Raw genomic sequence first — 15,670 nt, forward strand, 5'->3', positions numbered from 1 at the left:
TGTGTACCCTGTGTACCTGGAGATTTATACATATTTCTCAACTCACATGCCATAACTCAAAAAATCTGAATGGCCGGAATCAGATGGCAAAACTTACGTTGATGCGAGGGGAGGCCATTGGGAATCAGAGAGGTATTTTGCCGTTTGTTGTCCAATGATACAGCCCTTTTCCTCTGCACTGTGACTTTGAGCTTTGCCTCACACGCCCCCAGGTTAAATTTATGGGCAGCATCAGGAAATTGGGCAGCTCCTTTTGATGCAATGTAAGCATTATTGTAATGTGTCATGCTTGGGAAAACTCTCTGTCCTCAAGGCCTAGCTGCAGTAAGAAATGTGAGGTTGACAGATCTACACACACACTCTCTTCAGGTGTATTGCTTTGCACAGCTATACAGTTTTGAGAGCTTGTTTGGGTTATGCTTTCTAAATAGATTCAGATGCACCCAGGGGTGATACGTTTTTACAAATGTAACCAAACCTGTGACCCTAAAAAAAGCTTACCATCACGCTTCCCTTTCAACAACAATGGCGTGTTGTGCTTCTTTATTTTCATTAGGTTGTTTGTGTGCTTGCTCTGCTCTGGAGATCAACACAATATTGCCATGCAAGTGTTTTTAGTTATGCCATTATGTTTAAACGTTTTCACACAAGTCTTGGACCTTGTAGCCTGATAGAAACATGTCTGTTACTCTTGTCGGAGAGGTCCCGCCCTCACGTGAACAGTAGGCTACAACGGAGAAGGATAGTCTGTTGCAAGACGGCCTTGTTTGTGTTACCTATAGGCTCCACCTGCCATGAGAACAGCTAAGCTTCCTCAACACTAAAATGCCCAGTTTTCCTTCGGAATGTGCGTGTGACGAAGTCCGTCTTTTAGGAATGTTAAGCTATTCAAATGGACGTAAATTATGAAACCTTTCGAACACATTCCTTAACTTAAATGAGACCCAACGAAGCCAATTCTGTGCGCCTAAAATAGAGTTGAGCGCAACAACCCCATCCCTGAACGCACACTTAGTTTTTACACTCTTTATTGTCGGCTGAAGGTAGGACAAAGACGCGCTGGCTGTAGCGCAGCAGGCGACTCTCTACAAGTTTATTTCTTCCCCTTTAAAAAGCTACAGCCCTAGCGGTGATCACTGGAGTCTATCGGATCCTCAGGAAACTCTGCGGAGAAGAGAATGCACTAGCTGCACGAGAAACAGGGATCATGGCGGCACCGCTCGGGCGGGACACTCTACCTGACCACTGGTCGTACGGAGTCTGTCGAGATGGCAGGGTCTTCTTCATCAAGTGAGAATCTGCTGTCTTTTCTCAGTTTAGATTGCATTGCTCAATCAGATTAATATACGGAATTAGATCATGCTTTTCCTCATTCAGTAACAGGTGTCTTTTTTCAGTGATAAAACTCACATCACTACTTGGCTCCATCCTCGTACGGGTGAACCTGTCAACTCCGGACACATGATACGATCAGGTAGCCTTGTCTTTTCGCCGAAACCATCAGTAAAACTATTTTTCCAAACACTGACTGTGAAAATGATCTTATTCATTCAGCTTCTTGTGTTTATGGTCTAGATTTACCTCGAGGATGGGAAGAAGGTTTCACAGACGAAGGAGCCAGCTACTTCATCAAGTGAGTGCGGCGCTTCTGTCTGCTTAATGGGAAGTGCAACATGGACCGTGATAATTTAAGACTCAAACTTTCATTCTCAAGTGTTTTACACTGCCCGATACTGTTGAGACGATCACTTTCGAGGCGCAGCGCTGTGGATAAAACGATGCCTTTTAAATGTGTCCTGTTGCGGCGGGCTGAGCCGTGATGACGTCGCATGCATGCCTTTTACTCTCGCTGCATCAGGATTTAGGGTGTCTTGTTATGATGCCAAATTAACGTCAAGCATTCTGTAATGTGGCTGCTTTATAGTATAATGATATTGGGTATGTCTCTGTACAGAAACAGACCACAGTAGCCTACGTGTTAATGCATTTAGTGTGCAGAATAGGCTTCATAGGCTATCCTATATTATGACTAAAATATACCATGACATTTTTCCCTATATGTACTTTACACTGAAAATGTATTTTTAAATACATATAAACTTATTTTCAGTATGAAATACACATCAGGTTGACCTGACCTCATGAAAGATGTTTTGGGCATATTATAGCACTGTTGAAGAGTAGATACCAATTAACTCTTGTCTTCTGCCCTCCTACTTTTTGAGGGTAAGGGCAACATCCAGCAGGACAGAGGAAAGCTATTGAAATTCAGCTCACACTCTCCAATATGCAGGACATCTACTCTCTACTCTCTCCATTAGCTAGCTGAGTGTGTGATGGTGTGTGTGTGTGCGTGCATGTTTGTTGTTTGTGTGGGAGAAGTGGGGAGAGAGGGAGAGGAACAGGGAGGAGGGAGACAGGCAGGATGGTACGCTCACATGGTGACAGAGACGTATGGCATGATTGCAGTTTTGAAGCAGAGACATTTTCAAAGTCGTTCTCTTTGTGTTTATTCCCGTGGAGAATGGGTTTTTAGCGTTCACAACAAACCAATCCTTGTGCTGGCTACCACGGCAACCGGGCTGGTTCTGTGTCCACTCTCCTCCCTCATGGCAGCTTCAATAGCCAGTGCTGCGTGACACAACATAAAGCACAATAAAACCACTCTGGCTTCTTTCTATGATTTGTTTTATCCAGACACTCTTATGTTGGGCCACCTGCATCTGCTGTGTGGTTCCACAGTCTGCAGTGTGTCACACCATGCCTGTCTGCAGGGGGCCTGTGGGGGGGACAGGCAGGCAGACAGGCAGACATACAGGCAGGCAGACAGACAGACAGACAGGTAGACAGACAGTCAGGCAGGTAAACTGACACACAGACAGGTGGCTAAGTACTAAGACAAACATATTTCTCACAGTATGACACACAGATAAATCCAGATAACACTGACGATCTGCCAGCCCCAATGTAAAACAGAGCGACGCAATTAGAAATGCCTTAGCTTTGGTTCCTCTTTGTGACCGAGCGCTAGGACTCCTCCTCCCCCCTGGGAGGGAGACTGGAGTTGGTTGGGCTTGCACCCACTGTCCCCTTCCATGCCCCTTTTAGTTTGCCCCACTTGCCCCAGACAGAAGGCCTGCCACGCTGCATTGTACTCCCATGCTTGTAATCATGTTTGTGAAGATGGCTTGTGAAGGAGGCTTTTACTTTGAGATTATACGTGAACAGATAATGCAGACAAACACGCTTTCAAGCTCGCATCCGCGCTAAGCCCGTATGCAAATGCCAGGGAGACTTCCTTGTTGTATTTTAGTCATGCTGCATTGTAACAGGAGAAAGACACTATACTGTAGAAACTTCTGTAAAAGTGAGGCAATAAACTGGCACCAGATGGGTTGGGTTTCGAAAGAGGCACATAAAAAAATATCAGGAATTTGTTATCGTTGACACTTTTATTGTGTGGTGCCATGAAGTGGGTCATTGTGTGTCTCTTTCTCTCTGGCATGACAAGAACAAAGAGAAAAGCAGTGAAGTTGAGGGATGTATAGTTTCCCTAAATGTCACGCCTGTGAAGTCAATCCCTTGTTTGTATCCCCGACAACTTGATGGAAGGATCCTGTTGTGGGTCTTGTTTTCCTGGCGGTGGACATTGTGTCTTTGTTGCATCTGCGCTACTGTCGGAGGGTCAGTTCCCAACAGAACTGAGAGACCACAGAATAGGCCCATGCTCTTGGCACGGGTGAATACGGTTTTATGAGGCAGGCCAAGCAAAAACAGAATTCCAATAAAAGAGAACTAGATTCCATAGATTTGGGTTGTGACCAAGTGCCCACTTGAGAGCCCCCGCGGAGGCACCTAGATTCACGTGGTAACTGGAATGAAAAGGGAGACGGGGCAAGGATGTCCTAAAGGCCTTCAAGTGGGAATGCTTGTGAGCTACTCGGAGGCACTGTTGATTGATGTGGAGCTTGCCCTTGTGATAGGGCTGTCCTTCTCATTACACCTCACTGGGGAATGCTTCAATTGTGCTGATGTACTTGTTATTATCTTCGGTTAATGGTGTGCTGTTAGAAACTGCATAGTGGGCCATCTACATTGGAGGTCTATTTGATTTACAGCAGGCGGTCATTGACTCTTCCCAACATTTGTCCCGTGTGTCTTTTAGGTAATTATGGGAGGGTCGTTGAATGCATGGTCCACCTGGCCAGTCCCTATAGCACTCAGCTAATTAAGCACGCTGAGGGGAGCCAGTGCTGCTTTGCTTCATCACTGCTCCAGTCTCTCAAAACCATGGCAGTAGGTTTGACTGGAGCTGGTGTTTGTACTGTATGACCAATGTCCTTAGTCATGTCTCAGTCCAAGTCCTAGTCATAGTCTCTATCTCTTTCTCACTGTCGGAGTTTGGGGGTTTTGCTTGCCCCCACTCTACCACCCCTGGGAGCTTGCTGTGACAGGCTGAGCTGAATCCAGAATCCACATGGTGCTACCGTGACAACGGTCGGCTGGTTGTGCTGCCGGTTGCCGGTGGAAACCAGCAGTGGCGGAGTACAAAGGAGGGATTGTTGGGGCGGCGAGCGAGCGAGGCTGTCGTATAACTCAGTCCCGTACTCATTTACATCCAGGCTGCAGGCTGAGGGACCTTGCTCTCACCTAACCTCTCTCTCAGGGCTGTCTGGCATGGTACCTGCTCCTGTGATATAATAATAATAATAACCTGATGTCATTACGAGAAGATCACAGTCATATCCCCTGTCACGAAGAGTACATTTAGTGTCTATATGGAGGTGCGTGGAGCTTGTGAAAAATGAGTTTCTCAGGCCATCTGACCTCCCCCACCCCCAGCCCTGCACATGGAGTGCTGGGCCAGTGATTGTGCATTGGAGAAGTGCAACTCTATAGCTCCCTCAGGGTAGAAATAATCCCATTGAGGTACAATGGTGTCCTGTTGGGACACTGTTCACATTGTGGTTTGGGTTTGCAAGCCTGTGAGTTTGGGAAGGGAAGTGTGGGATATCCATGATACTATAGACACATACTTCTACGCACACATATGCATGCGCACACACACACACAGACCTCAGACCTCCTCGTATCATCTCCTGTTGTGATTCCGTTTTTTCTGTCTTTCTTGATTTTAATAGTTTAATAGTTATATCTATATTTTATAATTCCTCGCAGATCTCCAAGGAAACAACTGGGTTTAGTCTACCTTCCAAGCCACTTCCTTCCCACTGGGTCTCTAATTGGCATTGTATGCTTGCTGGTAACTCTGGGCTCAGGGCACAATGAGTTAATTAGCCGTAAGATGTTTTAGAAGTGTTGAAGCAAAACACTTTAAATGGAGATAAAAGCCAGTTCAGTTTTTTTCCCCCTACAGGCGTTTATCTCTGGGGTTCCCTCTAATGAAGCTCCCTGTTTCTGCAGACTGATCAGATTCCCCTCCGTCACTAATGCTTGAATGCATATCTTCACCCGTCTAGTCAGACGAGGTCACACAGGAACCCTGCCGCACTTACAGGTGACCCCTGACCCCTGTATACTGAGAGCTCCTTCATCTGAAGGGAGTTTGGTGTTGGATTATGGGATACTGTTGCTCAGTGGAGACTGTTGTCTTTTCCCTGCTACTCTAGTGTCTCCTCAAGTTGAACTCAAGTCCAATCCTGGGGTTTTTAATGCGTAAGATTCTGTTTTTAACCAAAAGGGAGCTGTCAAAAACAAATCTTTGAAAATCACTACAGACAAAATGTTCTCGGGTAATCAGGAACTTTCGAGGTCCTTTGTAGATCTCCACTTTTAGTGGGGTAGCTTGACCCCAGTGGATTGGAGTTTGAAAAGTTCCAAGACTAAAGAGAAGCGTATGAAGTATCCTCTTTACAAGAGCATCCCAACTGTTTTCATCTCGACGACACAGAGGCAGAAATGAAGTGTGTTGAGTCTTTTGGAAAGTTGAAAGGAAGTTTCTGTCTCCGTATTGTCCTTGGCTGTCATCTATTTCTTTGTCATTAAATTCATTCCTGACAGATAGATCCTGGTAGACAGGAAATATTCCTTTTTAAAGAAGATCTTCTTATCAAACAGTGTTGTGACTCATGTTACTTATGATCAACAAATAATCACACACAATGCAACAGCTCGGTTTCCTACACAGACGTAATATCCTCCAAGTGAACATACAGGTAGGATGGTCTGGACAGTATTGGATTTGCTCAATATCCCCATGTTTGCTTCAAGGACCTGAGTAGAGGATGGAAATTGATTGGATATCAGATATGTCTGTGTCAAGTACCAGAAGAGGCGCTCAGGGGACATGTGAGGGGGAACATGCTAGTGAATACCAATCACACACCATCACTCTAATAATCTCTCTCTCTCTCTCTCTCTCTCTCTCTCTCTCTCTCTCTCTCTGGCTTTCTCTCTCTCTCTCTGGCTCTCTCTCTGTGACTTTCTATCTCTCTGTTTCTTTTTGTCTCTTTCTCTTTTGCTCTCTCTCTTTTTCTTTCTCTCAGTCTCAGCCACGATAAAATGAAGATGAGGTAGCAGAGCTGCATTCAAGCAGCTGCTCCTTGTTGTTCCAACACTGCTTCTCCCCCAACAGACAGGTTCACACAGAGGCCACCGTGTAAACATCTCGTCTAACCAGGAGGTTATTAATCCAATACATGTTTAGGTTTAGCGCCACAGTACAGTATGCTACTAGATAGGCAATGGACTGTTAATTGTAAACATGAGCGACATGAACTTGTGCAAACAAAAGACTGCTCCTCTTTCAGCTGTTTGCTGAGACCACGCAGTGACCAACTGATATGACGGATTCTGAGAGGGTTCAGTCCCTTCTCCCCGCCCGCGTCTCTCCCCTCCTCCTCATCCCTATATCCCTCTTCATCCTCCCTCACCCCTCCTCTATAACTCCTCATCCCTCCCCATCCTTCCAGTCCTCCTGCCTCCTCATCCCTTCCCATCCTTCTATCCCTCCCTCATCCATTCATTCCAGCCTGCATCTCAAGCTGTCCAAACACTCTGTAAGCCTTTTATAGCGAAGGCTGTAATAAGTGAGACTGTGGTCGTCTGCTCTAGGCACTCAACTTCTGTTCAGCTCCATGCCAGTTGCTACCCCCCCCCCCCCCACCCCAAATAACCCCACCTACAGGCTGATGCTTCCTTAGCCATTGTCAACTTGAGATCAAAACAGCTGTGATGTGTCTCTCATCTCTAAAGTGTTGTTTGGAATGTGCATGTGTATAATATGACATTACCAAATATCTGTGTAGGGATTTCTTTCATGCAAAAATGCCACGGACCGATCCATGCGTCACTTGTGTACTAATCGTTTCATGATTAAATAGGGATGCCACACACGCAGAAACATTTGTGTGTGTGTGTGGCGGGAGAGGGGGGGGGGGCGGGAGAGGGGGGGGGGGGGGGGCGGGGAGGAGGGGAGGGGTGATTATGCAGCACTTTGGAAGCAGAGGTAAAGACGGTGGCAGAAGCCTTAAGCTGTGACAAGACTTCTTAATGACTCCTTGTTTTGGCTGCAGCGGGGCCAGTGTGTGGTGGAGTTTGCGGTCCTCCAGCACTCTTCTTCTCTACCTGCAGCATGAATCATTTATCCTGTGGAAGTAGAAGCAGTTAGCAGTGCTCTGAATACCTGGCTGGAGACAGTGGCTTTGAAACTGATATACCCTTTTGAAAGAAATGACTTAATATGTTTAGTTGCTTGTCTATCTTCATGGCAGGACAGTACATTTACATGAACTGGTTTGTCAACACTTCCCACGCCACCCCATACACACACACACACACAATCACACAATGGTTTCATGTCTGAACGCCTGTTCAGGTCTGCCGTTCATCTTTCCCCCAGCTGTGTGATTGCCTGTACAGGAACACAAGGCCTCAAACAGCGCTGCTATATCGCCGTCACATCCATGATGACTGATGAGGTCATTAGGGTTTAAGAACACATTAGGTTTTGTTGGTGGCCCACAGGACAGAGTGGAGGTTAAAGCAGAGCACTGGATGAAAGCGAGGAGGACAAAGAGAGGATTGAGGGGCAGATACAGTGGCTAGCTGTTTACTGCGGAGGGGAAACAGGCATTCCATCAGGGCTGGTTTGAGCAGTGATATTTAACCCTGGTCCAGAGGCTGCTATGAATACATTAACAGCCACGGGGGTGAGAGGAGATGAGTTTACTCTGACCATGTCTGTTATCCAGAATGGACCAGTCACCGTCCACACAACCAGACGCAGAGCAGGCTGAGGAGCAGGGACAGGCTGAGGAACAGGAACAGGCTGAGGAGCAGGGACAGGCTGAGGAGCAGGGACAGGCTGAGGAGCAGGGACAGGCTGAGGAGCAGGAGGGGAAGGAGAAGGAAGAGAGGCAGGAGGTCAGAGAGGAGCTGGGTAGGAGGGATGCCAGTGCCAGCGGCGGGATGGGAGCCAGCTGCTGTGGCTGCCTTCCTCTGGGTCAGGGGGCTGAACGCGTCGCTGATCATGGGCAGGTGTTGGTTGAACTGGAGGCCACCGGGCAGGAGAGGGAGGAGACCCTGGCTGATGACTCAAGGTAACGCCTTCCGGAGAGAAGCTTTGCTAAAGGAAACGATTGCCGATGCCGCTCATGTCAGTTTGTAATGGGCTGAGGGAGTCTGAAGTGCGGAGCATTTTGAATGCATGTATAAAATATGTGAATGGAACAAGCGGGTTGAGAAACTGCTGAGGTGGATCAAAGTGCTTTATTTGCTGGAAACACTCTTTTTTTTCAATCTCTTGTCATTTATCACTTACTACAAGTAGCGAGGGAGGGAAGCGCTCTGAGTTATTCCCAACGGCCCTCCTCAGAGAGTATCCCTGGGTTGGGATGCTGTGTGGAGATGAGAGGCAGACTGCTGCAGTCTGTCAGATCCCCGTTGTGACTGGAGACACTGCAGAGCTCAGGGCTTCCTCACACTGCCTTCCTCCCTGGCATGCACAGCTGTCATTGGCCGGGAGGAAGGTGTGAGGCGGGTGCTTTATGAAATATAAACAGATAAATAAATAACCCAAATCCTGTCAGTGGAGGAAACACGATTCACAGAGCTCTGGCCACACTGCAGAAGTAAACCCTCTAAACTGGTGTCCCGGCCACATGATCTTGGTTTGAAAACCTGTATGAGTGGAGAGCCATCATTGATATGCAGCATTTGAATGTAGCATGTTAATTTAGAATTACATTAATTAGTAGTAATATATGTCTGGGGCTATTAGCACCCCTGCAGTAGTCTGCGGTGCTGGGTCTGGGAGTGGGATGAGGGTATGTGGACTATGGTTGGAATCTCCTGACTAGCCTCTGTACTCCACTGTCTCATTATTAGAAACCTGGCACTGCATTTGACACCCACACATTCCCACCATGGGAAACACAGAAAATCATGTTGCCTTTATAAAAGGTTTTCTGTTTCACTTGCCAAATTAGTTTTGTGTGTTGAGATTTGTGTACAAATATATAACTAAATATTTAATAGAATTGTAATAGAATTGTATGAGATACATTTTATAACTGTATATCTGCATGGTGATGAAGGAAGTTTCAAATTCATAAATTATTATTGTCTATTAATTAGTTCCTAGTTAATATTAGCTACTTCGTTTAATGGAGTCTATATTTCCAAAGGCCTCATGTGTGTCAGTTGTGTCACTCAAAGCATCCTCAGGTGGACGTTGGTCTCCTTCTCGATGGCTGAAATGTGTGTCGTCCCACTCTGGGGGTGTCTTCCGGCCTTGAAATATCCCCTTTCTGTCCCCGTGAGGGACCCTCAGTGCTGCTATACTGCTTCACCCCCAGCAGGCCTTGAGACTGCTGGCTCTCCTGGACCCACACAACTTAGAGGGACTTTGATGTATAAGATCCTGTGGCAGTTTGCAGCTCAGTATGTTTATTAATAGGGAAATGGTATTGCTGTTTGAGCTCATGGTCTGTACCAGTGTGCTACTAAGCTCTGTCAGAAGCAGTCTTGTGGACTGTTGTAGGATTACTTAATTGAATGTTGCTGTTCACATTAATAGGCTATTGAGTGTGAGAAAGACAAATGAAAAGCCCGTCTGCCCAGCGCTGGAGAAAGCCGATCTGATTGGACCTATGCTGCAGCGTTTATTGAGCAGAATCGACCACGCGGGTCTGAGCTCGCCAAATTTTCATTTGGCCCTATGCTAAAAGATGCAAACATTATGGATTATATATACTACCTTTTTCGGTAGTTCTTCTGTCAGGTCTATAGGATCGTTGTTCCTGTCCAGACTGAGATAAGTGATCCAGTTGAGTTAATGAGAGAACAAACTTTATTGTTTGGAAGAAGTGGCCATGGTCATGTAGCATCATGTAGCCTACATCATGTAGCATCATGTAGCCTACATCATGTAGCATCATGTAGCCTACATCATGTAGCATCATGTAGCCTACATCATGTAGCATCACGTAGCCTACATCATGTAGCATCATGTAGCATCATGTAGCCTACATCATGTAGCATCATGTAGCCTACATCATGTAGCATCATGTAGCCTACATCATGTAGCATCATGTAGCCCACATCATGTAGCCTACAGAGTTTGCAGAAAGGACTGTAGAGAGAGCAGCATCAGATGAATGCCTTTAACCCACTTCAGCCCAGACTCAGACACACATGGCTGGCTAGACCAACACATCAGCCGGCATCTCCATAACATTGGGGCAGATCAAACAGTAATGGTTGTATTGGCTGCTGTTATTTATGTGTCTAATTATGGCTGGCTAGTGGCTAGTTGTCTTAGTGCTCTGCTTGGCCCCAAGTTATAACTCTGGCTCTCGTTAATTTACCAAGACATGAGTGATCAGAGGACAAACAGCCCAGGGCTGGGTCCATCGCAGCGCCTGAGGACATTAAAGACTGGTGAAATATCAGTGGAGGGATAGTAAAGTTATCCCTGTCTGTATGAATCATCCTGAGGCCACTGGTGTGTGTCGGGGAAAGAGTGAGAAAGAGAGAGAGAGAGTGATGGCTCTATGCTGTTCTCAGATCAGCCACTAGGTATTGCTGTTGAATACAAAACCACTTGACTTTCACCTCACCTCTCAGGCCACATCACGACTCAGGTCAGTTCCTCGGCAACTAGACCATGTGCACTTTCGAAACCGTGTCCAGGCAACCAGAGAACCACATTTGCCGCTTTCCCGATTCTGTCACAGACATAGGCAGGCAGAGCTCAAGGTGTTTTCAAGGTTGAATTATCCAGTTGTTCCCATACCTGTACATCTGTTGTAGAACATGCTCCTTTGCATAGGATTTAACGGTCAAGGCATCGTAATTAAGTGATGTTATGTAATATTTGCTCAGATTGACGTCTAATACTAGATTAGATCAGTGTTTTTGAGGCTAATGTTACCTCTTTCACTGAGCATGCCTCTGGACAAAGTCACAGCTTAATGAAACTGCCATTCGGTGAAGACGTGGTGATCTGCCCTAATGTGTGTCGTGTCCTTCCACTGCCCTTCTCTGTCGTTAACGGTGCCATAACTCTGGAGGCCAGCAGGGCAGACGTCACCCTAGGACAGCCTCCTCTTCCTCACCGTCCGAGGTGTGACTGATGCAGTCGTGTTTCTGGAGGCTTCTGACAGAACGCCCATGCTATGAGCGTCCCAGAAGAGAGGTTTGAGCTGTCAGCACTTCACATGTCTCTCTCTGGTGTCTCTAACCCAGACAGATCAACTTGGGGAGACGGGATCTGCAAGTACCCCCTCGATCCTGTCCGGCTCACAGACAGACTAGGTGTCAATCATATTGACCGAGTGGCAGCCAGGGTGACCAAGTCAACCCACTTACTCCCCCTTCCTCTGTCTGTCTGGCCCCTGTCCTGGGGAGTCGGGCCGTGCATGGACAAGACCGGAACGGTTCCGGTTGCATCCGGAGAGCAAGGTCATCACCTCTGCTACTCCGAGGAGGCTCACCAAGGCACGAGACGACTGCTTGTCTGCTGTAACCTGAGAGACTGACTGGGGCTGCCCAGACCCTTCCCCTGTCCTCCTGCACTCTGCACAGGGGCGGATGGGGGCTGTGTGCGGGGTAGTTCCTGCGTCTCATTTGTCCTCTGCCAGGAAGACTGGGGCGTGTAGGTGCTGACAGGGTGAGCCAGGGTTAGAGAGTGGGCTGAAACAGCAGTAATAACCCTGTCTGACGCTGCACTCTGCACCCTGGCTGCCAGCGCCCTCCCCGAGCTAGCACCCCCACGTAGCCTCTGCTCTCTCCACACAGCGGAGCCTGAGGGGGAACTAGGAGGGAACCGAGGATTGTGTCTCGCTGTAGTTCTTTGGAGTTCATCCACTGGAGGACTGGGCCTTCTCAGGACAGAAGAGGCTATTTTTGGCCTGTGAGTCCCAGAGGCTCTCGTGCGTAGATCTAGGAAGGTGGAGCAGGCTAACAGACTAGCAGGCTAAACCAGCAAGCTAGCAGGCTAACAGCCTTTCCCAAAGGCTGTCCCTGGAGAAGCAGCCTAATCACAACTGCTAGGAGGAGAAGAAAACCGGGAGGAAGGACTGCGGAGGAGAGAAGGAGCCCGGCTGTTTGCAGTCACCTTTACTCTCCTGATGAAATGTTGTTACATTTGAAGAATTCTGGGGGCACGATTAGTAACACCTGAACACAGGACAACAGTCTCTCACTCTTGACTTGGTAAGAGTTTATGAATGCATCATGGAATATGAACCTTCTGCACCAGTGCTCGGCATGACTCTTTTTCCAGATGCTCTGCATGATATGAGTGATTGCGTTTGAGCCTGTTTTCTCCCCAGGGAAAATGGATGGCAAATGCACTAAGTGGCCTTTCAAAGCAGATCAATAGTGTTCATATATTAACTGTCATGTTACTGATTGTGGCCATGAGGTTATTGATACCAATCTTCATGTTTGGAATAACGTGGCCTGGGTCTATACAGTGAGGCTGTGTACACCAGTGCCTTGCTCATGCTGATGTCTAAACTTTGCTTGAAAAAATCAATTCACTCAGTGTAACTCATGGGAACTTAGCTCTCTCTTGGCGCTGTGAATCAAGGTTCAAGCCTTCTCTTTGATTGCAGCCAGCTCTGTTCTGCTGGTCACACCTCCACAGTGCGGGGTTGATGTCTCATGAGTCCAGCCTGGCATCTGAAAGTGTCACAGTATCATTAAAATGTTCTCTTCTGAACCAGAAGTGGCTGATGGAGTGTGGCGAGGTGGTGAGTGTGAGCAGGCGCTGGGTGAAGGCGTGGGGAGGTGGGAAGCGTTGTGTGTAGGTGGTTGGAGAAGCCAGATCAAGCGTTTTGGTGATTATGCAGATGAGCGGCGGAGGGAGACGGGAAGGGGAGGGCGGCAGGAGGTGAGACTGGGCTCTGACTCCTACTATGTCTGTCTCTGGCTGTCCTAATCTGTTTGTTCGTTCTTTCTTTTTTTCTTTTTCTTTCTTTCCTTCTCTCTCTCCTTCTTGTTCCTCTCTCTCTCTCTCTCTCTCTCTCTCTCTCTCTCTCCTTCTCTCTCGCTCTCTGTTATAAAAGATAAATGATGTGCTCATGATGAGCTACCCTTCAAATCCTGACATTTTAGTGAAAAAGTTTACCCTTGGCCTGTGCAGGATGGGGACTCTGGGACTGGGGCACTGGGAGGCAGGGAGACTGGGGGATGACTGGGGGATGACTGGGGGATGACTGGGGGATGACTGGAGGATGGCTGGGGGGACCGGGGACTGGGAGGCAGGGAGGCTGGGGGATGGCTGGGGGACTGGGAGGCAGGGAGGCTGGGGGATGGCTGGGGGACTGGGAGGCAGGGAGGCTGGGGGATGGCTGGGGGACTGGGAGGCAGGGAGGCTGGGGGATGGCTGGGGGACTGGGAGGCAGGGAGGCTGGGGGATGGCTGGGGGACTGGGAGGCAGGGAGGCTGGGGGATGTGTTCCAGTGAACAAGCTTCCATAGCTTAGATCTGACATCCCACAGCATAATATACAAGATGATAATCTCCATTTTTGTGTGTGTCTTCTTGTCTTGGTGCGTTCTGTATAAGCAGAAGTGGAGCATCGACCGGCAGGTTTAAATGGGACATACAGCACATGTAATTGGTACGGATTAGGTACTAGATTGTTTCTCACTGAAGAAAAATTTGCCATGCTGAAGAGGCTGCTCGTTTAGAATGAGAGGTCTAGTGGCTCGTGGGATATGCTAACAAGATGTGGGGCACTGTGAGAATGGCTGTGGAGGGCAGATAGGATGAGGCTCAGGGGATGAGGGCACAGCCAACTATGTGAAGCAGATATTGTGTGTGTGTGTGTCGGGAGGGGTGAAGCTGAGGAGATAAGGTCTCCTCTGGAAGTTCTTTTTCCTCATGCAGGAGTCCTCCTTCCCCCTACTCCCCCCTCCCTCTCTTCATTAGCTGATAGGAGGCATTTGCAGTCAGGCTGGTAATCAGTCTCTAAGGCTGCTGGAGCTGAGCCAACCATTGGCCACCTTTTCTCAGTGTACACACTCTCTTTTCTCTCTGTCTCTGTCTCTCTCTTCTCTCTGTCTGTCTCTCTCTGTCTCTCTCTGTCTCTCTCTCTTTCTTCTCTCTGTCTCTCTCTCTTGTCTGTCTCTCTCTCTTTCTCAGTGTCCCTTTCTGTCTTTCTCTTTCTCTCTCTCTGCGCCCCCTCCCTCTCGTCCTCCTCTCTGTGAGCATGCTGCGTGTGTGACAGCATCGCCTGTGTGAGTGCAGCGGGGATGAAGCAGAGAAAGCGTCCGGCCCAGGGAAGGGCCCTGACGTCACAGCCACCGCTCTGCTGAGGAATGCACACAGGAGAGGAGGGGAGAGAGAGAGAGATAGAAAGGGGGGGAGAGCTCAGGCTAGGCATTCCCAGGCTGCTGCTCTGCATCCCCGGCCGTGGATCCAGGTCTGAAGACTCTCCGTGGTCCTCCTGGAAGCACCAGCTCACCCCCTCCTCGGTGAGGTCACTTCCCCCCCCCCCCCCCCCCCCCGCCTATCTTGGGGCAGATCTTCGGGGAGGGGCCGCGTCAGGTGTGGGTGGAGCCGTGTGTCGCCCCCCCCCCCACACACACACCTCCCACCCCCTCGTCTCTCTGTGAATGGACCCGTCCAGGCGGAGCGCGGGAACAGCATTCGAAACGGGACCCAGCCTCGTCCGGCCGGAGACCAGCGGCACGACTGCCACCGAGGGCGGAACCCGAGCAGCCGAGCCCAATCCAGCGCCGACCCGCCGGCAGACCAGCCGAGGACCATGTGGGGCCAGCGGAAATACTCTTCCTCGTCCTCCCACCCCCCTCAACCGTGGCCTCGGCCCCACCGCCCTGGGACGCTCAGGTGTGTACGCCCAGCCCCTCCTGGAGGGTCCTCTCCAGGATCAGTGAGCTGGTCAAGGACTTCAGTCAGGCTGCTTGTGTTGAGCCTATTCTGCTGGTGTAGCGCTAGCTGCTGCAGTCTCCTCTCTCTCCAGACTGGGAAGCAGCTGTAGACCCTGGCAGGCAGAGTTAGTGTGCTTGCTGTGAGGTGTTTATTACCCAGCGTTAGTACCGAGCTCTCCCAGCAAACCTCTCGGGTTTATGGGTAGATTATTTCCCTGTGTTTAGCTGTGTCTGTGTGCTGTATATCTTTTAGGTTGATTCCATTAATGTGGACTGGCGTTTGGGATGAAATCTTTTCGTTTTAC

The 15,670-nt window shown here is 48.8% G+C and overlaps 1 protein-coding gene across 12 annotated transcripts in view; it reads left to right on the forward strand.

Moving 5' to 3' along the window:
• The first annotated feature begins 783 nt into the window (after positions 1-783).
• Positions 784-15,670, forward strand: part of plekha7b (pleckstrin homology domain containing, family A member 7b) — a 71,253-nt gene continuing 56,366 nt past the window's right edge. For 7 of the 12 annotated variants that reach the window (XR_006957644.1, XM_047041309.1, XM_047041310.1 and 4 more), the window contains exons 1-3: positions 784-1,290; positions 1,398-1,474; positions 1,576-1,633. Coding sequence is in view for 11 of the 12 variants with exons in the window: in XM_047041309.1 (XP_046897265.1) it covers positions 1,208-1,290; positions 1,398-1,474; positions 1,576-1,633 (218 nt within the window). In the remaining variant the exon portion in view is untranslated. The remainder of the gene's footprint in view (positions 1,291-1,397; positions 1,475-1,575; positions 1,634-15,670) is intronic. The other 5 variants (XM_047041315.1, XM_047041317.1, XM_047041316.1 and 2 more) reach the window with 1 other exon arrangement.

The sequence above is a fragment of the Hypomesus transpacificus genome, chromosome 19, assembly GCF_021917145.1.
Source record: "Hypomesus transpacificus isolate Combined female chromosome 19, fHypTra1, whole genome shotgun sequence".
NCBI lineage: Eukaryota > Metazoa > Chordata > Actinopteri > Osmeriformes > Osmeridae > Hypomesus > Hypomesus transpacificus.